Below are 25,946 nucleotides of genomic sequence, written 5' to 3'. Positions count from 1 at the left end.
TGGGTCCGGCGCCATTGCACTGTAGATATCCACTCACTCCTCCATTGTCCTCATCACATTATTGCATCAGGCTAACCACCCACATGCTCCTCTCCTCTCTTCATTATCATGAACCATGATCACCCAGTCCTTCCAAAGCAGCTCACCCCAATCCAAACACTAGTTAATTAATCCACACACTTCTTTATGAAGGCTCCAGCCTTAGCAGACCCACACTCCCCAACATTCCAAGCTTGGTGCTATCATTTTCCTTCTGGATCCATCTCATCCGCCTTCCATATCCACCACTCATGTTTAAGGAAAAAATCAAACAGAAAAATTTGGATCTTAACTGGATGGAGCACAATCGATCGACATTTGCATCAAGAAGAAAAAGATCGATTGCGAAAACACGATTCATTTTGTTCTTTTTGTTTTTCGCCGAGAAACTATCAGGATGCATTTGAGATCCGAGGTTGATTTGAAATCCCTTTTAGGTGAGGCCCACAAGAGTAACTAAACAGTGGATTTTAGATCTGCAGAAAAATGAAGATTTGGGAGCCTAAGTATGTCAGCCTTGGATCGGATCTCAGATCCGAGTTGATCCGAGGCTATCAAACGCACCCTCGAGGTAGAAGTTGAATGTTAGAGCAAAAAAAATGGCCCTATGATCCAAAGAGCATAGGAAAACCGGGACCAGGGCGGCCTCATAGGGACAAATATATAACTTTGGAGGTCATATTACATTCAGGCCAGATCTGGATTGACATTCGGACTTGGATTCAGACTTCATTTCTTAATGCCAAATTCAGACCCAAAATAACGAGATCCAACATTGAAATGCAATTGGGTTAGATATTATTGGACCCAGATCAAGCTCATATTGGGATTCAGTTCCGAAGCTGCGTACTGAATTGGAACCTGATCAGTAATCCGCTCTAATTTCCTTATCAGATTCAATTTCTTTATTCAGTGTTGCAGACCTTGCATATCCCCATTGCATTAACTAATTCTTCTCTTTTATTAGGATTGCTATACACATGGTTTGATCTTACTATCACAAATTTGACATATGCATGTGAAAATAATGTTTATCAACTCATTAAAAGGTTCATATTTTGTTTTAAACACCTTTAACATGAATTTAAGATGTCTGATTTCTGTCCCTTACCCAATACATCTGTAATATATATATATATATATATATATATATATATATAAGAGAGAGAGAGAGAGAAAGAGAGAGAGAGAGATTGGACAGTGAAATAATGAACTTTTGGTACATGGTAGCCTCCGATTATATATATATATATATATATATAAGAGAGAGAGAGAGAGAGAGAGAGAGAGAGAGAGAGAGAGATTGGACAGTGAAATAATGAACTTTTGGTACATGGTAGCCTCCGATTATGGCTTTGGTACTTCTGTTTTCGGATCTCTTAGCATTCACGTTCAAAGGAAAGGGAGAGGGGCTTCGGCCTCTTCGGAGTTTCCCCACCATCTCCCAGGAGAGAATTTGGCACAAAGAGAGAAACAGAGACAGAGAGTTAAACAAAACAAGTCATCCGATCATAGGCTTCTGTTATTAATGGCAACAATTTGTCAATTTTCTTATGATGATCGCTACATTAATTGTCACAATGGAGGTGGTAAGTCGACATCCAGGATGCAAATTCTCATGAATGCGATCAACTCCACCCAATTGAAGTTAAATTAAGGTCGGCGCTTGCCCCCACCACTTGGCAGAGCAATCACCAAACGTTGCTTTTACATATAAGCAGCAGCTTGCTGCTGCCATGGTGGTTGCCATGAAAGCTCATCATGTAAGACCAAGGTGGCCGCCACCTCCTGCCATGTGCCTCTGCCTTTCCTCCATCACGCTGTCACACCCGAAGCGAACACAGCAGGTGTTGTGCTTGCACTACTGCAAACGCAGCAGCACATGCTAATGATTTACTGTATATCTTCAGATTCATGGCTTCCTTATAGGAGGGCAATAATTCCATATGCCTGTAGAAGGCTTTATAATCGGGGGTAGAGTACTGAAAATTCTAGTTAAGGGGCATTAATATTGTATAATTTTGAATTTTTAAGGGGTACCTTTAATGTAAATGAGAATGACTGCCATGAAGTTTCAATATGAAAATAAACGCTTTTTGTGGACTTGTGTGGGCAATCGCCCCCACCATGCTCATACCTGCATCTGCCTCTGCATACAACACACAGACTATTCAGTTTTTGCCTTCTGCATGCCCACCTACTCAAGAAAAGAAAAAAAAATAGCACAAAGATGGTTTAAAAGTTATAAAATGTGATGAACTTTGTGTAGTTTTCCTTTCAAATAATATATTATAATAATGTGATATAACTGCTAGCTTCATTCTTCAAGTTGCTGCAATTTGTCTCTATAACTTAAGGGTGATTTTTTGTAAGAACATTTAACATTGTGTTCTTAGTAAGACTATGTTGTTCTTCAAATATTATGCTGGGATTATGTCTAGTATTTGATTGTTGGATTTAGATATTAAGTTTATAGTCATGTGCATGTTTCATGAACAATAACATGGTCACCTTTAATAATCTATTATTCATATAAAACGGCTTTTATGTCTTAAACCAAATTTCTGTGTTGGGTAGACAAGGTGATACCAAGTTGGGGCTTTTGATCCATTGGGCTTCGCAGACTCCTTGTTCATTTGATGCATGACTTGCATTAGGACATGTCTAATTGGACTAAAAATGTTTGTGGATGCATATAGTTTCAGAAGTTTTAGAGACTTAACATCTAATTGGATTTTGCACAAATATCCAATCGAACAAGGATTTGAAATTGGATTCAGCTTGAAATAAGTACCCTGTTTCCAATATTTATGCATTTTCTTAGTCGGTTCTTATCATAACATATAATGTGATTCATATTTGGTTGTGTATCTAAAATTTGGATTCGGACGTGAACGTAAAGTTCGGTTCTGATCAGATTCGAGTTTGCTTCATTTTCATGTCGAATTTGAATTTGAATCCACATATATTTGTGAACATCCGGTGAATCAAATATAGTAAAAGGTGCATTCCATTTGAATCTGATCCTTTGGCATTATGCAATTTCGCCTCTCTATATGCAATCGAAAATCTAGTTTAAGCTATGGATCATCTTTGTTAATCTAATGCAAAAGTTTCGAATTGTTTTATTTGTATTTGAATCAATGCAGACATCTCCCTACCATGGACATATGCAAGCAATTTATACACAGGGGCGAAGCCAGAAATTTTTCATGAGGTGGGCTGAATTAAAGTTTCTAAATTTTGACACAGGTCGAAATATCATTTTTCAAATTTTTTATTTAGGAAAAATAATTTTTTTTTAAATTTACATATAAATTTAAAAAAAAAAATTGATGTGAGGTCAGAACCCTCTGCCCCTGTCTATATAGCACAACCACCTGAGTGATTTTGTACTTAAACCTACATCACGCATCTCACCCGGAACCTAATGAGAGTTGAGACTCGTGCACCTCTTATTAAAGTCACATGTACCATTGATATTAACAAATCAATAAACTTTAATTGATCAACAATAAACAAAGTTGTGATCACAAACATAGTAAAACTTTCATCTAACTCAAGTTGGATTTTTTTAGTTCTCTCAAAACCAAAAAAAAAAAGAACCTAATCACCCAACCGAGGTATTTATACCTCCGCCCAATCAAAAGATAGATAATGGATCAATAAGATGAAATTGGATCTGAAATATAATAAAGGGTCCCAACATCATGATTGGATCTAAAATGACTAAACTAAGCCGGAGAAGGGCTGAACCTGTGCCGCCTTCGCCCCTTTGTTATACGCACGGACCTCTTCATGTGTACTTCCTATGGTCATGAGCTTCGACTTGCTGTGGCCCCACCCCCAACTAACTTAAAAAAAATTATATTAAAAAAATTAATTGCGTAATATATTTTTTGAATTCTGATTTAATTTGGCTCTACCCGAATAAGTTTGTTGAATCGTTTAGTACGCCCTTAAAAAAAATCCTGACTCCACTCCTGTCCCTGTGCAACTTGGATCTACTAGATCCCTCTGGTTCTCTGCCATGCATCAAGATGTGTGATTGAGATTTAAGTATAGCTAGTGAGCTCAGTGATAGTATTAAGGTGATTTGGATATGGGTAGGTATTCCTTTCAACAGGCAGACCAATTAAATTGTCTTGTCTTCGCATGGCTCCTAGTAGTCTTTAAATTTCTAGGAAATTTTCGACATGATAATGCAAATAAAAAAACTTACATTGACTAAACATCCTTGAAATCCATATTCTTGGATCTCTGGATTAACCATCAAGCACCCTTATCCAAATCAGATCTGAAACCGACAAATCGGTGTATATATATATATATATGTATATATATACACAAAATAGAGAGAGAGAGAGAGAGAGAGAGAGAGGAAAGAAGGAAACTTAGAAAACATTTAAGACATTGTTACATGACACTCTTAAATAATGTTTTACCATTTAAGGTGTGTTTGTGTGAAAATCCAGACAAAACGCCGTCTTCAAAAGCGAGTGAACAACTTGAACCCTTCCCCTATAAAAAAGAAAAAAGAAATCACAGAAAATGTCGCTTTTACGTTGTCACTTATATACACATGCAAAAACACAAGCACGGACACACTCATAGACACACACTATTTTTTTAAACCAGTTTGAAAAAACCAAATTGTCACAAAAATCTATTTTCACAAAATGTTTTTTTTTTATGTCTTATCTAAACCCAACCATATAAACAACGTGATATTCTTGCAATATGACATGCGAAAGGACATAGAATAAAATTTTGATATTCTAAAGAATATAGTTTGGTGTTTGCAAATGCTCAAGGTGTATGTGACAAACATCTTTGCTAACTAGGTGCACAGAATAAAAATTAAAAAAGGTCAAATGTTTGATGCCTATATATATATATATATATATTTATTTATTTATGTGTGCGTGATCTTCAAACGTACATAGTCTCATACAAAGCCTGCCTAACTCTAGCACACTAATGTTAAGGAATGCATTCTTTCTTGGTGAGCAAGAGAGAAGCCAAACTCCATTGTCTTGGAGGGAGGTCCAGAACTATTTCGAGACTTGGGTAGTTCTATATATACAGATAACTTGTGACAAAATGTTTAAAAAGATTATGTTGTAGTGTAATTTTCATTAGTTCTGTTTAGTTACATGGCGATGGATCCTTGCTCTTCATTCAAAGTGCAAATTATGGAAACCAAGTAATATCTAATGTCTTAATTGAAATTATAAATATATCGTGGATATAAATAATAAGCATTACTTGGTGAGTAACTCAGTGAGGCCCAATATTTTAAGTAATTAAGTTAATGGGTAATTACGAGTATGTCAGATAATAAATTATCTAGTACTACCAAAAGGATTCAAAATAAATGCGTTATACTTTTTGTTTTTTTTATTTTATTAATTTTCTTTTTATTCAAACGCGCCTCTAATCTTGTCATCCCATAGATTTGTGATCATTTTGATTGCATGTCCTTAAATGCCAACATATCACATGTCAACATTGGCACCGATGTTTGCGCATTATTTTTTCCTTTTAAATCATTTTTTGTGGGTCTATTAATTTCTCAAGTCGATTTCTTTTGCCTTAGATTGATCCAATTAATCGGAATTTCTTTTATCATGTTTCCTAATTATGTCATTCTGTGGCAAAATTTGGTAATCTGTTTTAATTAATTACGTGACCTGATTTCGGGCTTATTAATGACAACCCTTCCATGGCTGATAAACCCTAGCGGCCGCGGCCGTCAGGGTGCCTTTGATAGTGCAGAGAAATGTTCAGCGTGAACTTTTTTCAATTTTCATTATTTTTCTCTACACTTGAGGTACCGAAAGCATGCCTTATATTATAGGGAGCGAGGGAAGACTTTAACCATTAATCAGGTAGTCGGCCTTCCCTACTCACCTGGAAATGGCATGTTTTATGAGGACAAGTCTAGGAAGAAACTAATTAAGATGTAGAATAGTAAGATTAAGACAGGCCTTGACATCGGTCTCTCATTAGAAACTTACGATTCAAAATGCTATTAAGTATTAATGATGAAATGTGTTTCAAATAGGGTTGGTGCAATGGTCGGGGCGAGGGTTGGTAATCTCCATTTCAATCTCCTTTGGTGTCTCTCTTTGTTGCAAAATGATGGGCACTGATTTGTAAATAGTAGGGTCTGGCCTTCTGAGTAACCCCAAAAATTAATGATGAAATGCATGAAATCAAAAAATAAAACTGTTGCAAATATTCACACACAACCGATCTCATGTATTTCAAGTTTATTTCCCTCCTTAGAATCCAACAATTTTGTAATGGAGGGACGATTATGAAAAAGGTGAAAAAAAAGCAAAGAAATCATATGAGAACTGGTATATTATGTACACTTGAAAAGAAAAGCCAAACTCCGTAATTTCGTAAAGAAATATTATGTAATCTTAGTATTCATAAAAATGTTGACATAGCTATATTTTGTTATAAATATCTTTAAGCAAACATCTCAAGTCGTATGCCCATGAATCATAGCCCAGGCTTGACCGAGCCAAGTCGGTTCACAGCCCATTGACCCCAACCAGAAGTTGGTTCGGACTCGCTAGGGCCGTCATCCGGCGGCTTTAAAGCCCTAAAGATCCTTAAACCAAACAGCCACGCACGTCCCGACCATCTTTAAGATTTAAAGAGAAAGCACTTTATCTATTGATCTGCCACCTGGGAACAAAAATACTTTTTTTAATTTAATTTTCCAAGGTTACCAAAATCACGTTCTAGCAAGAACTTATCTTGACTCTTGCGTACTTACTTGCGTCAGGAACTGGTTAACAGGAAGAAGTAGGTGGACCTTCGAAGAAACCAGGCAGCGTCCCTCTCTCTGTCTCGCTCGCTCTCTCTCTCTCTCTCTCTCTCTCTCTCTCTATTTATACGAAGCCTTTCACATCGTTCCTGCCGGATTCTTTTCCCTTCCACAAGAAACAATCATTTTCTCGTCTTGGGGATCGACCGTTGTGAAGGAAGAAGGTGAGGGAAAGGGGAGCAACCGCATTGACCGTCATGCCGACAGGTAATCTCTGAGCATTCTGATAATTGGATTCCTCATTTTAGCGTCAAATTTTATGGTGGTGTCTTTCAAGACCATGAATAGTTGACGGTTTTGTTGGGTAAGCTCTGAACATAGAAAGCGGGATATATCCTTTCGTTTCGAATGTTGATGTTGGCATTCTGCGAATGCAGTCTGAGAGCCAGTCGTTTGTTTATGTTGGGATTCATGCTGTCGGTGTCCTTCTCAGTAATTTTCTGGTTTTGCTTGATTGGCTATTGAAGTTGCGTTGGTAGACCTGGTTTTTGTTGCCTGCATTCGTGATGAGGCTCGTACTTTCTTTCTGAAATTTGTGTTCTTTGTGGGTAGCAAAGCCTTGTGATGTATCGTTTTCCAATCTTAAGGCATATGGTATGCATAATATTTCGGTATGTAAATCTCTTTTGTGGGTGTAAACAACTGTCAGGTTCAATCTAAAGGACATAACTTTCAAAGTCCCTGTATGGGGATTTTTTATAGAGATAGCTGATTATGAGCTCGTGCTCTCTCGTGGCTAGTTAGGAACTCTTTCAAGCCAACGAAGACTTGTTTTTTTTCTTTTTATTGCAATGGATATATCTATTTATCAGAGTTATACTTAGCTTCAAGTTCACAATTTGCCCTTGTAAAGGAGGATTGTGCACTGATGTTCTGACGTGGAAGTATAGTTGGCGATCCAGTAACAGGGAAGTGAATGCATAGTGTAAAGCATGTTGAAGGCTTTTATCAAAGTAACGCGAACCTAAACTACGAATGTTGTGATTTTCCTGAAATTTTAATTTTGTTCTTTGTTATTATAGTTCAAGCAAGTTAGGGGTGCTGATTTTCCCTTAATTTGACAGGGAAATTTCTCCGTGCTTTGACATCAATTGGGCAGTACTCTTTCATATTTATTATGCATTCCTGTGAGGACGGTTAATATGGTGGAAAATGCTGGAATATATATATGTATATATTCGTGCATCTATCTTTAGCTTGTGCTATAAGCTAAAGAGGCCTGAGAATTATGGCAAGCGTCTCTGTATCTATAGTTAATGGATCTTATTGTTCTTTGTTCAACGACTATCAGAATGTGACGTCATGCATTTGTCTGGAACTTGTCCAGTCAGAGTAATTGCCTTTGGTTGGTAAGATGTAGTCATACTCCTTAATAGTCCAAAGATTCAAGGAGAAAAATATGCTTGATGCTGATTACTACCCAAATGATTCTACTTTGCTCATGACTATATTTCTGCATTTTTAAGCTGTAGTTTGTGTTCCATGTTTCTTTTGTAGCACTACCACCATAAAGACTGTCAAAAGTGTGTTTTGTGCTAGTAGCATGCTTGAAATCTATGGATAGTTTTGAAAACTCTAAACAGGTTTCAATCAACTAGGCAGCTAGTGTACTTTCTTTAGCTCACCTATCATGCTGCATACAACTAAACCAAGGCGTTCTCTCTTATCCCTGCTTATAATACTATTGTAAAGATAATTTTCCATGCTTTTAGGCTGTTCTTATGCTTGCATGATTGAATTCTTTCTTGATGGAAGTATGTGGGTTCCCTTTTTTGTGTGTGTTGTGTGTGTGTGAGTGTTTGGTCCCTAATTGAGTATGCTTTGCGTTATCCCTTATTGGTATGTTATTTGTTTCTCAGTGAGTGTGAAATGGCAAAAGGAACTATTTCCAGCTGTTGAAATTGATACAACCCAGCCTCCTTACGTTTTTAAGTGCCAGCTGTATGATTTAACTGGAGTCCCCCCTGAAAGACAAAAGATAATGGTCAAAGGTGGATTACTAAAGGTGTGTGGAGTGACAAATTTTCATTTTCTTCTGTCTCTGTCAACCAGGATCTTTCTAACTTGACATACTTATGTTTGTTACTTCATGTATCACTGATGTAGGATGATGCTGATTGGAATACTTTGGGCGTAAAAGAGGTATTACTTCTTTGTCTATGCTTGCTACTTTACTTAGTTTGAGATTTCCATGCCCTCCTCTCTCTCTCTCTCTCTCACTGTCTCTCTGTCTCTCTCATGCACTTAATTTGATATATTCTGCCCTAAATAGGGCCAAAAGCTGATGATGGTGGGAACTGCTGAGGAAGCTGTGAAAGCCCCAGAAAAAAACACAGTCTTCATGGAAGACCTCCCAGAAGACCAACAAGTTGTGGCTGTGGTGAGTGATACTGATAATTGTTGTAGCATAGAGGATTGTGCATTTTATTCCAATGATGTTTGTGTCATGGCAATTGAATTAACTCATTGTTGACCCTGCGAACCTGCTTAGGATCTTTTAGCTTACTGATCTGTCAGATTTAGATGCTCCAATTGAGATTGAGTTAAAAAGCTTCTTTAATTACAGACAGCATTTGCTTACGTGCTTTGAATATTGGCTTTCTGTTTCAAAGGGTCACACTGCCGGTCTTTATAATCTTGGGAATACCTGCTACATGAACTCAACATTGCAGTGCTTGCATTCAGTTCCAGAGCTAAAGTCAGCTTTGCTAAAGTGAGTTCTCTTTGAACATTTTTTCTTACAAAAACTGATTATCTTTTTATTATTATGGTGCTGATTACTGTTTTCTTTTCAATCAGGTATTCAAATTCAGGAAGGAGCAATGACTTAGATCCTTCCTCTCATCTTCTAACTGTAGCTACACGAGATTTATTTGGTGAGCTTGACCGAAGTGTCAAACCTGTTGCACCTATGCAGTTTTGGATGGTCAGTAACCTATTCAAAATCATGATATTTCTCGCTTAGACAAAAACTGTAGTGCTGTTTCTTTATTGGCTGCTTAAGCATGCAATCTGATCAAACAAGCATTACCTTTCCAAAATCTTAAGTTTCAAATATTGGTTGTTCTTGTTCTTTACTTTTTAGTTGTTTTCTTGCAAAAGAAATGGGCATCCTAAGAAAACAAGTTCTCTCTATTTTTTACTGCAGCTACTATGAGTTGGGTTTATTAGCTCACTGCAGGCATTGACTGTTCTTGGTAGAAATTTCACTTATGACCAGGAATACTGTTACCCTGCCATCATCTGTTACTTTCTACTTATCTTATTTGTAGTATTTTGATACATGTTCTTTAATCATGATTGCTTGTTTTTCTTATGCAGGTTTTGCGGAAAAAATTTCCTCAATTTGGTCAGCAACATAATGGCTTTTACATGCAACAGGTTCCTGTTCCATTGACTCGGCACATATTCTTTCACTTGGGTTTTCACAGGATGACCTTGACTGTTTTCATCAATGTTTTAGGATGCAGAGGAATGTTGGTCCCAACTTCTCTATCTTCTTTCTCAGTCCATTAAAGAACCAGAAGCAAGGTATATTTGAATTGTAACTCAGAAGTGTTATGAATCATGGGCCGTAATGTGGAAGCTACCCGTTGTCATGATACCAGATTGTAATTTTCCTTGAGATTGTGGTTGTTTATGTGGCGTGCAGCTATTGGATATGTGCCTGGTGTTTGTTTCTACTTAGATATATAATTATGTAAATAAAAATATTAATGCTATCAAACTAAGAATGGCCAGTCATTTGAAGTTTTCCATTATTATCCATGGCCTCTAACCTGTGAATATGTTCACCAGATTTCCCCTTGGAATTTTTCAATACCATGTGGCTTGTTATTGGCAACCTAAGTTACTTAAATTGATTGTATGAATGCACATTGAAACATGCTTCAGTTCTTAAAGTACAGCCAGTAAAATGTTCTGTTTGTGCAAATCCATTGGTTGTAGCCAATTCACCAAGAGCCATATTCTTGCCAATGTCCGGTTGGCATGGTTTATTATGCAATTTGATCTAAATCAACTGTGCCCCAATTGTGGTGGGGCCCACCACATAGGCTCAACTTAATCAAGCATAACTGTACCATCGTGCTGTTCTCCTAACCATAGTGGCCTTGTCATTAGGAGCTTCTTAGTTGGATTTTCTGAGAGAATTTTTCTGGGGTGGTCTTTTGAACCTTAGATATTTCAAAACATCAAGAACAAGGTGATTTTGAAAGAAAATAAGATAGCAGTTTTAAAGGTTTCTGTCATTCTGTGGAATGTTGAGTTGAGTGATTGAACAATTTTGGGGGAGCAAAAGATTCAGAAAATTTTTTATATGGTTAAAAGTTAAAACAAATAAAATAGCAAATTTTGTTAAATTTCCTACTGCTATTGTAATTTTTTGAAATTATTACAATTGTTTTGAGGTATCATAGTAAAACTTGGTTTGCTGCAATTGTCAGTCAGGTTGTTCTCGCGATATCTTTTTCTCCAAAAGCGGCTGTTCCTAGTAAATTTTTTCCTTCAACAAAGGTAAAGAACAGTCAGAAAAAACAAACAAACGTAAATGTAAAACTTTAGCTAGTTTTTTCAAAAGAATATCACAAGATATATTTGTATGATTTTAGAAAATCTTGTGATACTTTGTCAATACTATGATCTCTACCTTTAAGGCTGCAATTTTGTAGTGATACCTTGAAAACATACCTTGATTAGTTATTATGGTTTGGGTACTCATCTAATGTTTTCAAAATATCAGCAATATTAGCATAATCTTCCAGTTTACATACTTTTCTATCACATTGGTCTGGGCATCGGGCCGGGCCGCCACCGGGTACCCGGTCAGGAAAACCAGGTCCCGGGCCGGGCCCGGGCTCAATGGTGCTGCCCGGTGGCGGCCCGGCCCGGCCCGGCCCGTCCCCCATGCTCCTCCTCCTCCTCCCGTCCCCCATCCTCCTCCTCCTCCTCCTCCTCCAATGTAAATGTAGCATGAGTTCATAAATAAATAGAAAAGGTTCATCTGCAAAAATTTGGAGCCCACATGTACTTATATGCCTGCCGCAAGTGGGCTGATCTTGTCAAATTACAGTATTCAGTTCAGAAGAGGCCTCTGATCATGGCATTTCATGAATGGTTTAGCAAGAATGTAACTCATCTTAATGTCATAGCTTTACCCACTTAATTGCTTTCTTTCTCTTTTTTCTCTCTTTCTCTGTTGAGGTAGAAGAATGCATGATATGACAATCTGTCGACTGATGCTAATCGGTTGAATACTTTTGTTCCACTTTCAAGATCTGCAGTTCTTTTATAGTCTGTATTCCCGTATTGCCATTTTCTTCTTTTAGCTTGGATCGTTTTGAGAATTGGAGAAGATATATATATATATATACATGTGTGTGTGTGTGTGTGTGAAATGAGGGCCATCCATCTTTTTTATCGGATGGCTCCTATTTAACTTCCTTTTTGCACTTCTTTTTTTTATTTCCGTTTCTTTTATGATCTGTGGGTAGAGGAGGGTGGCCGCAAGGCGGGTCCTCACCCATGTTTTGTCATGGGGAGGATGGGGGAGGGAGTTTCCTTCCCCCTGCCGTCGGGGGGCTCCTTGGAGGGGAGGGTGAATGAACGTGGTGAGGTGCCCAATGGCGGCGCCAAAACCCATGGCCACCACCGCTGGACGGCCGTTGGGTGGTGCCAATAGCCTGGGTGACATCGGTGGCTTGGAAGAAAGGGAAGGATTTCCATTTTTCCCTCCCCATGCAGATCACCATTAAAAAACAAGAAGAAGAAGAAGAAGTAAAAAGGAAGTCAAATGGGGGCCATCCAATAAAAAAGATGGATGCCCTCATTTGATATCCCAAGATGTCACTTATATATATATATATATATATATATATATATAGGATTTGTGGGATTTCTCCATTTGGGTTTGGATAGAGAAATCCTTCGGCCTCTCATAATACACTAATTGATGCATTCTATTGGCATTGTGTTTAATCACATCTGCTCAATGCAATGCAATGGGCAACCACAGTTAGATGGCCAGAGGATTTCAGCTCCTATATAGAGATATATGTATGTATATGTTTAGGTAATTTTCACCTTCAGCTTGCTCGCTGACTGATTATGTCTCTTTTTGTTTTGTATTAGCTCTAGGTCTGTTAAGTTTGATATGATCCAAACGCTAATTGGTTTTATGTTGGATACAGAGAAAATGAAACTGTGAAGTCCCTATTTGGAATTGAACTTGTCAGCAGGTGAGTGTGCTTGACTAGTATACTGTTAAAAAGTTAAAATGATTGGCTAGATATGAGATTTTGCTGGAAATTCAGAATTGCTATTTTTATATTTTTTGTTTCTTGTACATGACTACATTATCGTCAATAAAACCAGTTGCAGAGTCATTTTTCAGCATTCATGATTATGTCCTTGTAATTTACTGGCCTTCAGTGTGCATATTGTAGTTTTTGTTGCATAGCTTGTAATTCTAGTTATCATGTACTTGTTAAGCGAGAAGACATGTATGCATGTATATTGTCTTAGCATAACTAAACTGTAGAAAGATTTTGTTCTAACACCTACTAGCAGAACTACTGTTGGTTTAATATAATGATATTAACAGATCTAATTCAACAAGAAAGACTAAAATTACAGCATCATTCTAATGCAGCTGGGGGTAATGAAGTGGTGAATAACATCTTAAAATATAGATTTAGCTTGTCGAGTGTTTGTTTTATTTTTCTTAGACCTTTTGCTCATTGATACTTTTTCTGCCCAAATACGTCTCCATGAATTTTACGATCTTTGTGTTTGATGTTTCTTCCTTACAATCATCCAGGTCCCTTGTTGTACACATTGTAGCTGACACTGTTCAGTAGCATTAAAATGTTGCTATAGCTTTAGCCTTCCTTCTTCCATGAATTTTATATTCCTTTATTTTCCAGCCCCATCAGTATCTTTTGACTGTGTTAATTTTCTGTGATCATATGTCCATTGTGTTCTTTTTCCTTCTCCATTTTCTCCGTCATCATTCATCTCAACAATGCTTAATATCGAAAAAGAATAAGAAATGCAATCACATACGCCATGGCAGGGTTTATAATGGTTAGCTTTACCTCGTTTTTCTTGACAGTAGAATTTAACTGTTTCGTGCAATGTGATGATACTATCGCTGGTGTAATTCTAATTTTTGGGTTTTTTATCTTGATTATTAGACCCTAAGTTGGTACTTGGTACTGTTTTTTACAAATTAATGGCATGGTGAATCATGATACAGTGTGGCATGTTGCAACAAACACGCACAAGCAACATCTTTAGAATTGATTAGAAGTTTAGAACATGTGGTGTTTCTCTTCTTGACAAATTTGGTATCTTTGTGGGCCACAAATCTGGCTATTAGGACTTATTAGTTATTACATCTAGGTCAGGAAAATATTTTATTTTGTGTACATGCTAAATTGGATTCCTACACCAGAATCATACTGCTGTGCTCGCATCTGGTCTGGTTACTGTAATGGCTATATAACGAGCGAGAAGTTCTTAGTTTTCAATTATGCGTCAGCTATGGGTTGTGTATATCTGATATTAAATATTTTGCCATTTTCGATGATAAATCACCAGTATTCATGTGAAAGTGGAACTTTGGTTGCACCTGAAGAGTGAGAAACTAAAAACAAGAATACTCATGTAAATGTGATACATGCAATTTGAGTTCCTGCAAGGCAGAGACTAATGACTTCTGATCTGCTGTGGCACCAACATGTTCTTATGTTCCTTTGTTTCTTGTCTTGTGAGCTTGAATATGTTGATCATAATGCCTTATTCCCTTGTTGAATTTTTCTATCTTTAGGGTCCATTGCCAAGAAAGTGGTGAAGAAAGTTCAGAGAAAGAGTCAGTATACTCCCTCAAATGTCACATATCACAGGAAGTGAACCATTTGCATGAAGGCTTAAAGCATGTAAGAGTCTTTCCCAAATGGTTGTCACTTTCTTAGAAATATTTTGACAATGCAAGCACATATGTGAAACCATCTTTCTTTTGTCTTTTTTTCCAAGCCATTTCCTCATGTGGAAAGACTTTTACAGTCGATATGGGTACATGGTTAAATTAAATCTATTATTGGAGAGCCATGTCTTTTCTTCCAATTAAAGACCGACGGACTTGGGTTTGATGATGGTTTGAATTATGAACCAATGAAACTCTGCTTTTTCTAGTGTTTTCAGTATGATCCATAAATGTTCTTAGAAACAAGATGATTTATGGGTTTGCTGATGTGGATGACTCGGAATAAGGACTTGAGAAAACTGTGAAAATTGCCAGTATGATGACTCTCCCAAAATGCAATGTGAGTCGCATATATGGTAAGGAAGATCACAGTAATGTCCAAGGATATTTTTCTAGGTTATCCTTGGTTCTGTTAAAGGTTAAAATGTGTATTGCATTTTAGTGGAGCTTTTGCTGATCTATAGTTGCTCGATATGTTGAGAAAGAAGGGACCTTTAGGTGGTCTTCAAAAGGTAGGGGAGATTTAAAGTGGTCTGATCTACAGTTTCTCTATATGTTCAGAAAGAATGAAACTCTTAGGTGGATTTTGATAGGTAAAAAATGATTTTTGAGTGTACTGAACAGGTGAAACTTCACTTATTGGTGCATCTATAATCAAACATTGATAATTGGTAAAGTCTTTCTATTGTTGGTGATGGCTTCTATTGTTGGTGATGGCTGAAAGTTTTGAGAAAAAGAGATGGGGTTAGGGGTGTAAGATTTTGATATCTAATACCAAACCACCGAATGAACTTAGATGCAAGAGGAGGAAGAGAGAAGTGGGCTGCACGTCCAAGCAAGAGAGAGATGAAAGAGGGCAGCAACATATGACGTCTGCCTCTTGTTATCATTATATACTAATCACGATTTAAGGTACATCATAAAATACACAAAATAACAATAAGATTTACAAGTATGCCACCACTCATGATGTGTTGGGCGTGTGGATCAAATGGGTCGGGTCTGGGTGACCCGATCCATATGTGCAAACTTAACAACCCCCTTCAAGTTGTGCATGGGGTTTGATCATGTGCAACTTGTTCTTCAATTCCCAGAAATGGTGCCCTGTGAGTCCCTTGGTAAAAAGATCAGCCACTTGTTCAGACGTGGATATATAAGTGGGAACAATTTCATCTTCTGCAACCTTTTGACGAATGAAGTGTTGATCAATCTCTATATGTTTAGTGCGATTATGTAGAACATGATTGAAGGCAATCTTGATCGCGCTTTGGTTGTCACAAAATAGAGATGACTGAGCAATGGGAAGAGAAAGTTCCCCAAGCAGATGACGTAACCATGAAGCTTCAGTGGTGCCTGCAGCCATTGCCCTATATTCTGCTTCAGTGCTAGATCTGGTAACTGCACGCTGTTTCCTGCTGCTCCAACAAATAAGATTGGAATCAAGGAAGAGACAATAATCGGAAACTGATCGTCTATCGTTTGGATCACCTGCCCAATCTGCATCAGTATAAGTGGAAATGTTGTGGCCATGCAAAACATTGGACTGTCTTGTGTAGATGAGTCCATCCCCAAGAGTAGCCTTAAGATAACGCAAAATACGTTTGGTAGCATCCATATGCCCTTCTGTGAGTGCATGCATAAACTGAGAGACTTGATTCACAACATATACTATGTCTGGGCGTGTAAAAGTGAGATATTGCAACATGCCAACTATACTCCGATAGAAACTTGGATTTGGGTATGCATCACTCCCATCAGATGCATTTAATTTTGTATTGAGAACACTAGGTGTATTTATGGGCTTTGCAACTTGTCATACCTGCCCTATCCAAAATATCAAGAGTGTATTTATGTTGTTTAAGAGTTAATGTGCCACCTTTTCTATCAAGCTCAACACCCAAGAAATACTGTAGTTCGCCGAGATCTTTCATCTTGAATTCTTGTTGCAATACCTCCTTAACATGGGATATATGCAATGTTATCACTGGCATAGCGTATCGCGTATCGGTTAGGCCGACCTATACGCCGTATCGTAACGTAACGTAAAATTAAATTTTTAAATTTTTAAAAAATATTAAAAAATCATAAAAAAATCCAAAAAATCATAAAAATTCCAAAAAAAATCCGAAAAAACAGGTAAAAATCAGAAAAAATCAAGAAAAATGTATTTAAGGGAACATTCATCATTCATGTATATGATTATGAAGTATGAACTATGAACAACACATTCCAAAATAAGAAATCAGACATTCAAAATAACATAATAAGCAACTGAAGAGAATTTGATTACATCACAATTCATAAGTTCAAAAGTAAAAACATATAGTTATCAATCATGATTCATTCAAGTTTCAACAACAATCCTCGTCAATCATCATTTCCATCATCATCTTCATTTTCTTCATTAAGTGCTTCTATCCCCTCTGTTGGTAATGGAATGTCACCAACATTCCATTGCTCTCCAGCCTCTCCTTCTTCAATAATCTCTTGGGAGCCATTGCAAGCAGCCACATCACTGTGTGTACCAGCTATATGGTTTTTAAAGCGAGAGATCCCTCCTGATATGATTTGCTTACAATAATTGCACTTAACTCTTAACCTATCTTTGGGATTCACCCTTGTACACCACTGCCATGCAGGATCCGACATTATATCTTCACAAAACAAGTAAAAACATACAAATAAATGTAGGAAATAAGAGAAATGAACGATTCAATGGTAAAAATGAGTTATTTCTTACCTTCTTGGTGTTAGAAACCAAAAAACACTCTTTCTCCAAGCTTCCCACCGTCCCGAGACTCCCCACAACAAGAAATAAAGCTTCTTCACCGGCAAATCTTGATGCAAATGGAGAAAATCTCTCCCTCCCACGTCTCTTGCAGTGTTTAGAAACAATGGAAGAGAGAGAGGAGCGTAGGTTTTAAAAAAAAGACGCAAAAAAGGGGCCATCATGCCCCTTTTTCACTTTAACCCTGTATTGTACGATACAGGGGTGTATTGCTTGTATCGTACGATACGGTGCCTGTATCGCATGATACGGGTGATACGCGTACGATACGCACGCGTGTCATGCGTATAACTTGTATCGTGTCATTGTTGTTGATACGACGATACGTATCATACGATACAGATAACATTGGATATATGACATGAAGAGTTTCCAGTAAGAACTATGTCATCTGCATATATAAGTAGCCAAGTGGTAACTTCACTTGAATGATAGATGAATAAGGAATGATCAAGTGAATTTTTGAGAAAACCAGCCTGTTGTATATGGAGGGAAAATCTATCGAACCATGAACGAGATGCTTGCTTAAACCCATACAGTGATTTTTGTAATTTGCACACCCATTTGATTGGATCATTGGAAACATATCTTGAAGGTTGTTTCATATAAATTTCTTCCTTTAGAAAGCCATGAAGAAAAACATTTTTAACATCCAACTGATATAAATTCCAACCATATGAGATGGCAAGAGAGATGATAACTCAGATCATTCCCATCTTGATGATTGGACTGAAAGTCTCATCATAATCTTCCTCGTACTGCTGAGTGAAGCCTCTAGCCACGAGTCGAGTCTTATATCTATCAATGCTTCCATCAAGTTTATACTTGAGTTTGTAAACTCATTTTGAGTCCACTACATTCTTACTATATCTGGACGAGGAACAATCTCTCATATTTGACATTCATTTAAGGCAGCCATTTCTTCATTCATGGCCTCGATCCAATGTTTGCTTTTGCACACTTGCTCATAGCATTTTGGCTCCACCTTTTTATTCATTTCTGTCATGAAGAGCTGAAAATCCAAAGAGAAATTACCATAACTTACCCATCTATCAATAGGGTGCCGCACACGTTCTGAACTACGTGGACAAGTAGTGGCAGTTTCTGGATCAACTGGAACTGATCGTCGATTATACACCATTCCTGAAAACTGATTAGGTGAAGTCGTGCTCATGTTGTTGGTTTGAGTAGATGAAAGTATGTCGTCCATCTGAGTGTTTGTAGCTGTCTCGGGCTCATCAATAGTTCTGTCACTTTGTGTGTGGTGTATATCAACTCTTTGGTCTAATATTTCAACATTTAGCCATGAGTCATATACATCATTTCTAACATTAAGTATTGCATGTGGCTCCTTTAAATCCTTCAACCTGAGCTCATCAAAAACAACATGTCGTGAAATATGCACACGTCCAGTTTTTGGATTGTAACAGCGATAGCCTTTATAATTTTCTGCATAACCCACAAATCTACACATGATAGTTCGATCTTGAAACTTATTACTCAAAGAAACATCAACATGAACATAACAGATGCATCCAAAAACACGTAGTTCATCATAAGTTGGTTGTTCTTGATGTAAAATAATGAATGGAGATTTTCCTTCAAACATGGATAGTGGCAGTCGATTAATAACATGAACAGCAGTATGGAAGGCTTTAGTCCATAAAGTCATGGGCACATCAGTGTTATGCATCATACTGAGCGCACTTTCAACTATGTGCCTATGTTTTCTTTCAGCAATACCATTCTGTTATTCTGTTGTGGTGTGTGAGGACAGGAAATCTGTCTAGTGATCCCATGATTGAGTAAGTATTCAGTAAATTCATTTGAAATGAACTCACCACCACCATCACATTGAAAATGCACGATATTACTAGAGTATTTGTTTTGGACCAAGGCGTGGAATTGGGTGAACAAGCGGAAAACTTCTGATTTGCTTTTCATGAAGTGGATCCAAGTGTAACGAGAATAAGAATAAATGAAAACAACATAATATTTACTCCCAGAAGAGGAAGAAATAGGAGCAGGCCCCCAAACATCAGAATAAATGGTGTCAAATAACTTCGAAGTTCGCTTATTTATTGATTGAAAAGGAAGAGCATGGCTCTTACAAATATGACAACTTGAGCACATGCTAGACTCACTGACAGGACTTAGATTGGACTTTTGTAATAGTCCGTCTGCAACAAGACTTTGAATGAAAGACCGACTACAATGTGCTAAACGATTGTGCCAAAGAGATGGCATATCATACTCTGTGATATTAACTTCACTATGACTAGGAAAGGATGAATCTGAAAGACTGAAACACAAGACTTAGACACTTTTGGAGCTTCTTCAATGACGTACATGTCTCCTTTGCGAACACCCTCAGCGAAGGTCTTCTTGGTTCGAGCATCCTTAACATAAACAGAAGAAGGAGTAAACTCAACAGAGGAATGAGTATCACCAGTAAGCTTTGACACAGAAATTATATTTTTCTTGACATTTGGAACAACAAGAACATTTTTTAAAGGTATTGAGGAATGAGCCATGGATAAGTGTGCATTTCCAATATGTGATATTTTGTGATGGGAACCATCTCCTGTGACAACTGAGCCTTTAGCTAAATAAGGGAGAGCACTAGAAAGCTTACCTGCGTCACCAGTTACATGAGCTGCAGCACCAGAATCCACATACCATTGTTCTTCCTCATTTTGCTTGAGATTGATTTTAGACAACGTTGTCATTAGAATCTGCTGCACATCTGGGGAAATGTTCGATGCCGCAGTCATGTTCGAAGTAGATGACCCTGCTGCCTTATTGTCACGCCTGACCTGTTTTCCCTTGTTCTGTGGGTTATGCCAACATTCTGACTTCACATGACCTCTCTTATTGCAATAAAAACAAGTAGGTATCCTTCGTGGTACATTTGTTTGTGCATTTGTGTTAGGTGTAGGAAGGATACCTCTCCCCATCCCTGCCTGTGAGTTCCAAACTCTTGGACAACTTCCTTGTAAAGCATGCGTCCCAGTGACCAATACATTGTGACCGCCGGAATGAACTAATTCATGTCGTTGTACACTACTTGCTTCATGCTGAATCAATTTTGCTTTCAAGTCTTCAAAAGAGGGAAGAACAGACAATACTTCTAAAGCAGTGCAGAAAACATCAAATTCTAACCCCAATCTACTCAAAGCCTGTTGTACCTTGTCCTTGTCACTGACTGGATGCCCTATGATGGCAAGCTGATCGCTGACATTTTTTATCTCATGTATATATTCCAAGACTGAACGTGTGCCTCGCTTGATATCCTGAAATTGCCTCTTAAGTTGTAGAAATCTCGCTTCTCATAGTTGAGAATATGTGTGTAGCAAGTACATTGCACAACTCAAGTGCTGAAAGATCATCATCAACACCCGCCAAAACTTCCGCTGATAGTGTGGAGGTGATATAAGCAACGAGAGATTGATCACGAGCCTTCTACATCTCATATTCAGGATTGATTTCTGCAATAGTATCTTGAACTTACCCTGCAGCATTCTTCACCTCTTGCATAATCCATTCTGGTGGCGCAGGTGTGGTGCCATTGAGATGTCCATAGAGACGGTGACTCTTGATGAACGGGACTATTTGATGCTTCCATGTCAAATAATTGGTATGATTTAGCTTTTGTGAGATGAGTTGGGAGAGGAATTTGACGATAAGATGCTGGAATTGCGGTGGGGATCCATAAATGCAATAATCAGAAAATAGGGGAAAAATAGAAATTTTGAGATTAGGGTTAGGTGGCTGACGGTATGGCAGATTAGGGTAGACAGTAGGATTAGGGCAGATTAGGGCAGACAGTAGGATTAGGGCAGATTAGGGCAGATGGTAGGGTTAGGGCAGATTAGGGCAGACGGTAGGATTAGGGCAGATTAGGGTAGACAATAGGATTAGGGAAGATTAGGGCAGAAAATTTGGGGATTAGGGTTAGGGCAGAAATTTGGAGATTAGGTAGAAAATAGAGATTTGAAGGTTAGGGCAGAAAAGAAACAAAGATTAGGGCAGAAATTAGAGATTCTTACCGAACATTCTCAGTGGCAAAACCTGGCTCTGATACCATGTAAGATTTTGATATCTAATACCAAACCACCGAATGAACTTAGATGCAAGAGGAGGAAGAGAGAAGTGGGCTGCACGTCCAAGCAAGAGAGAGATGAAAGAGAGCAGCAACAAATGACATCTGCCTCTTGTTATCATTATATACTAATCACGATTTAAGGTACATCATAAAATACACAAAATAACAATAAGATTTACAAGTATGCCACTGCCCATGATGTGTTGGGCGTGTGGATCAAATGGGTCGGGTCTGGGTGACCGATCCTTATGTACAAACTTAACAAGGGGGATTCCTTTTTGTGTGGCCAGACGCAGGAAGCATAAAATATGCCTTTTAGAGAGAATTTACCAAAAGCTTTAAGGAGAACTGCACTAATTTATTGTGTTAGGTATGTATCTGCTATGAGTGTCATGTACTTACATGGTTTCTGATAAGCATTGACCTGTTAGTAGTGCCACGTGTAAACTGTAATGTATACCTCTAGCAGCTGCATCACTTGTAGGTAGAATTGAAAATTTAATTGTAAATGCCTAATGGAATAGCATAGATTGCTCTTCTTCTATTTGGGAAGGTTCTGCACATAGAGCTTCTTTTTACTGTTTATTGATGTCTATCTTGGTCTTATTCTGGGACAAGGTCTTACTTGTTTAGCATCTCTCCATTTATCAACAGTCCTCTGTACATCTGTTTCTCTTGCATCCCAGGAAACACGTCTCTGAATGTCATCTGGCAACTCTGTATTTGAATATTTTCTCTAAATATCATAGAATAATGAAAGTCTTTGTATTCTGTTCAGGGTCTCAGGTCAGAACTAGAGAAGGCTTCTCCTGCATTGGGGCGTACTGCAATTTATCTTAAAGAATCATGTATAGATGATTTGCCTAGGCAAGTGATTACTTGTTCTGCATTTTAATTTGTTTTCACCGTATTGAATAGAGAAGTCATGTGTCCAATTGCTGTTTTGTAGATATCTAACCATTCAATTTGTACGCTTTTTCTGGAAAAGAGGAAGCAATCAGAAAGCAAAGATTTTGCGAGTAAGGTCTTCCTAGTAGCCAGAAAACATTATTCATCCAGTGAAGCAGTTCTGATACAACCCATTTATTACTTTTCATGTTTAACATAGCACATGGCTATTTTTCTTTTCTGATTTGTTTCTTGCAGAAAGTTGATTATCCCTTGGAGCTAGATGTATTTGATTTTTGTTCAGATAGCCTTCGACAAAAGCTGCAAACTCCTCGACAGGTGTGGTTCAATGAGAACTTGAACGTCATATGCGTACACAATTTTATGAAGCCTGAATGTGGTGCCCATGTGGTTCAACCAAGGCATAAGTTCATAACCATTAGTTCAATGTTTGCATATGGAGCGGATTTATGTCCACAAACATGTTTGGTCCTAAAATTTCATTTTTAACGGTAGTATGGTGCTGTTGTCTTGTGAGGAAATTATCAAGAAAGTTTCACTATATTAAAGCTTGAAGAATGAGAGCATGCAAAGATATTGAAACAATCGCGACATGTATCTAGCTTTACTAATGAATATGGTGTGTGTTATTTAGATCCTAAGAGATGAAGAAGGTGCAAAGCTTGGGTTGAAAGCTAATAAGAGCAATTCTTCAGAAGAAAAAGATGTCAACATGGTAAAGGAGGTACAGTTGTGTTTGCTCTTACATGTGCTAATTTGGGAGATGAATTGGCATGCCTGGCTAAGTTTTCTTCATATATTAAACTCACATTTTAAGAAATGGTAGCTAGTTGCAGAAGCTTGTTTTAGTTTCAACATAGTGCAGCAAACAATTTTGAGATGCATCATTGGTGGTCAAAGTTTTTTTCTTTTTCCTTTTTCTTTTTTCTTTTCTCCTTGGAGAAGATTGTAGGATACGACAATTTTTCTTTATAATGGTTTATAATCGAGAAAGTTAGAATTCTTCTTCAAAATTTCCTTATCTGGTGAGAAAATCAGATGGTCTATTTGAACTTTTCGAGGGTCACCTTTATCTTTGGACTACAAAGTTAGGAGCTAGTTGACTGATCGGCCTTGGCAGATGAGAATGTGGAGTTGAATGGCTTGTGAACGTGGAGCAGTTAGCCATTTTGTCCTAGTGATTGCATAACAAAGTGTTCAGATTTGTCTTTTCTTTTTCAAGCTTGTTTTAACATAGTTCAAATCTTCTGACAGTTGAAAATGTACGTAAGCTCTCAATGTCTGTAACATCTACCCGTAGAGCTTATTAAAATCCATGATTTTTGTTAGATGGACCAATTGTCTTTAATGAGAGTATGGTCATGTCAGTTTCCAATCACTTTTGACTTCATTCTCCTAAAAATGGAGTAACCGCTGGTCCAATGTCTGACAAGCATATTTCTAAATATAAGGTAAGATCTTTTGGTTTTAGTCTTTCTAGTGTTGGTTGTTGATTTGGATATTCCATTTGTCTTATTGTTTTGCTTTTTAGTCTTATTAAGGGCAGAAAGATGCAATTCAAAGAATCTAAAGATGTGCGTTTGAAGTTCTCAGTTCATGTGTTAATAAAAAATCTATCATAACTGTTGTTTGGTCATGGTCATGGTCATGGTTCCATGCATCACTAGTTTGGTCTGGTATGGATTGTTTTACTGAAAGTATGGATTTTCAATTTTTTCAGAAAAAATTGATTTCAACTTTCTGTTGCATTTTCTCAGGAAACCTCAACTGATATAAATGATCGAAGTGCGGCTGCCAATCAAGAAGGTACAGGTATCTTCTGTAACCAATGAGGAAAAGCAACATATAACACCACCATGTCCTCGTTATGCTTGATGCTAGTTTTCATTTGCAAGAATGTAATGTGCCTTCTGCAAGGACTTCGTGCTAGTCATGTTATATATATTATGTCAATTAATTGTAAAGCTTTATCTGGTTTTAGATCCTACCATGTGCTTATTCCAGATATGACAGACATAATTGATCAAAGTAGTGCAGGACTTGTTGGGTTTTTCTTTTCTTCCAAAGAATTGAATCTCCTAATAAATTTTCTTGTCTGTCTCACGCCCCAGGGCAATAGGCTTTTTGTGGACTTTCAACAAGTGTTTCCCCTTTTTGTTGACTTTTTGATTTGTATAGTTTGGTTGAACATAATGATCAAAGAACTGAGTTTTCCATTTCCGCCGGTGATTCCACCTTTGTTATTCTGACATTCTTCTATCTAATTGATTGCTTTGTTTCAGTGTCTTCTAGTTCCTTGACTATTCCTGGCATAAACCACGAAATCAGTAAATGTTTTTCTTTATTAAAATAAATCTTTAGAATAAAACCATAACTTTTAAGAAGTGTTTATGTTGATGCAATAATGTTCAGATTACTCTGCAAAAGGAACCAAACTTGCATGACCCTGAGGCCGTGAATATTTCTCTTCAACAGGTACCTCATCCGAGAAGGAAATGCACTTAACCGGAATCTACGACCTTGTTGCTGTTCTGACTCACAAGGGAAGGAGTGCTGATTCAGGGCACTATGTTGCTTGGGTGAAACAAGAAAATGGTCAGTCCCAACTCAAATGTGTAATTGCTGGATATACCTAGTTTCGTTTATATTACTCCGAGTAAAAATTATGCTCTATTGTGGTGTAGGGAAGTGGATTCTATTCGATGATGAAAATCCGATCCTGCAGAAGGAGGAAGACATCACAAAACTTTCTGGAGGAGGTAAACTTGAACTGAGTAGTTGGTTTAGCTTGAAGCAATCATCTGTTGACTTGAAAATGAGCTTATTGCATAGTTCATTCATGTTACTGATGCTACCATCTCATGCCTGCTTTTATTCGTTTGTCCATCTTCTTTATCGAAATTCACTTTATCCTGTGATATCCTCCACAGGTGACTGGCACATGGCATACATTTGCATGTACAAGGCTCGAGTAATTCGTTATTAAAAGGTTTCTGAAAGCACAAGACTCGGAGTGGTTGATCTTTCCTGAGGAAGTGTTATCCATGAGGCATGTTTGCCTAATGGCCTTTTGTTATTTGCCAAATCCTTCCTTTCTATTTAACAACAGAGAATGTACCATCTATGTCGTTGTTAAAGACATGGTGCATGTAATCATTTGGTGGGAGATTCACTTTTGGTTTCATATTTCTCATTGTAATTGAACCGTGTTATACCAGAAATGTAGTTGGGATCAGGGGTTTTAGGTTGAGCATCTTTGTCTCTGTCGGCTGCAGGT

General features: G+C 37.6%; 1 protein-coding gene across 4 annotated transcripts; it reads left to right on the top strand.

Annotated features, from left to right (window-relative positions):
* Positions 1-6,857: 6,857 nt before the first annotated feature.
* On the top strand, positions 6,858-25,922 carry LOC116256420 (ubiquitin carboxyl-terminal hydrolase 6). 4 transcript variants are annotated; one of them, XM_031632786.2, is made up of 18 exons: positions 6,858-7,090; positions 8,743-8,888; positions 8,990-9,025; positions 9,156-9,263; positions 9,496-9,596; positions 9,683-9,809; positions 10,205-10,264; positions 10,347-10,414; positions 13,072-13,119; positions 14,712-14,820; positions 22,539-22,627; positions 22,710-22,779; positions 22,907-22,987; positions 23,304-23,384; positions 24,427-24,475; positions 25,145-25,264; positions 25,354-25,428; positions 25,600-25,922. In XM_031632786.2, exons 1-18 carry the CDS (start codon positions 7,081-7,083, stop codon positions 25,653-25,655), a joined length of 1,434 nt encoding a protein of 477 aa, XP_031488646.1. In that variant the 5' UTR covers positions 6,858-7,080; the 3' UTR covers positions 25,656-25,922. The 4 variants fall into 4 exon arrangements, with proteins under 4 accessions (XP_031488646.1, XP_031488645.1, XP_031488644.1 ...); XM_031632785.2 differs by having other exon boundaries at positions 24,427-24,481; XM_031632784.2 differs by having other exon boundaries at positions 6,859-7,090; positions 23,304-23,393.
* The last annotated feature ends 24 nt before the right edge of the window (positions 25,923-25,946 follow it).

This window comes from Nymphaea colorata, chromosome 6, assembly GCF_008831285.2.
Source record: "Nymphaea colorata isolate Beijing-Zhang1983 chromosome 6, ASM883128v2, whole genome shotgun sequence".
In the NCBI taxonomy this organism is placed as follows: domain Eukaryota; kingdom Viridiplantae; phylum Streptophyta; class Magnoliopsida; order Nymphaeales; family Nymphaeaceae; genus Nymphaea; species Nymphaea colorata.
Note: the sequence above shows the minus strand (reverse complement) of the source record. Positions and strands in the feature narration are given on the sequence as shown.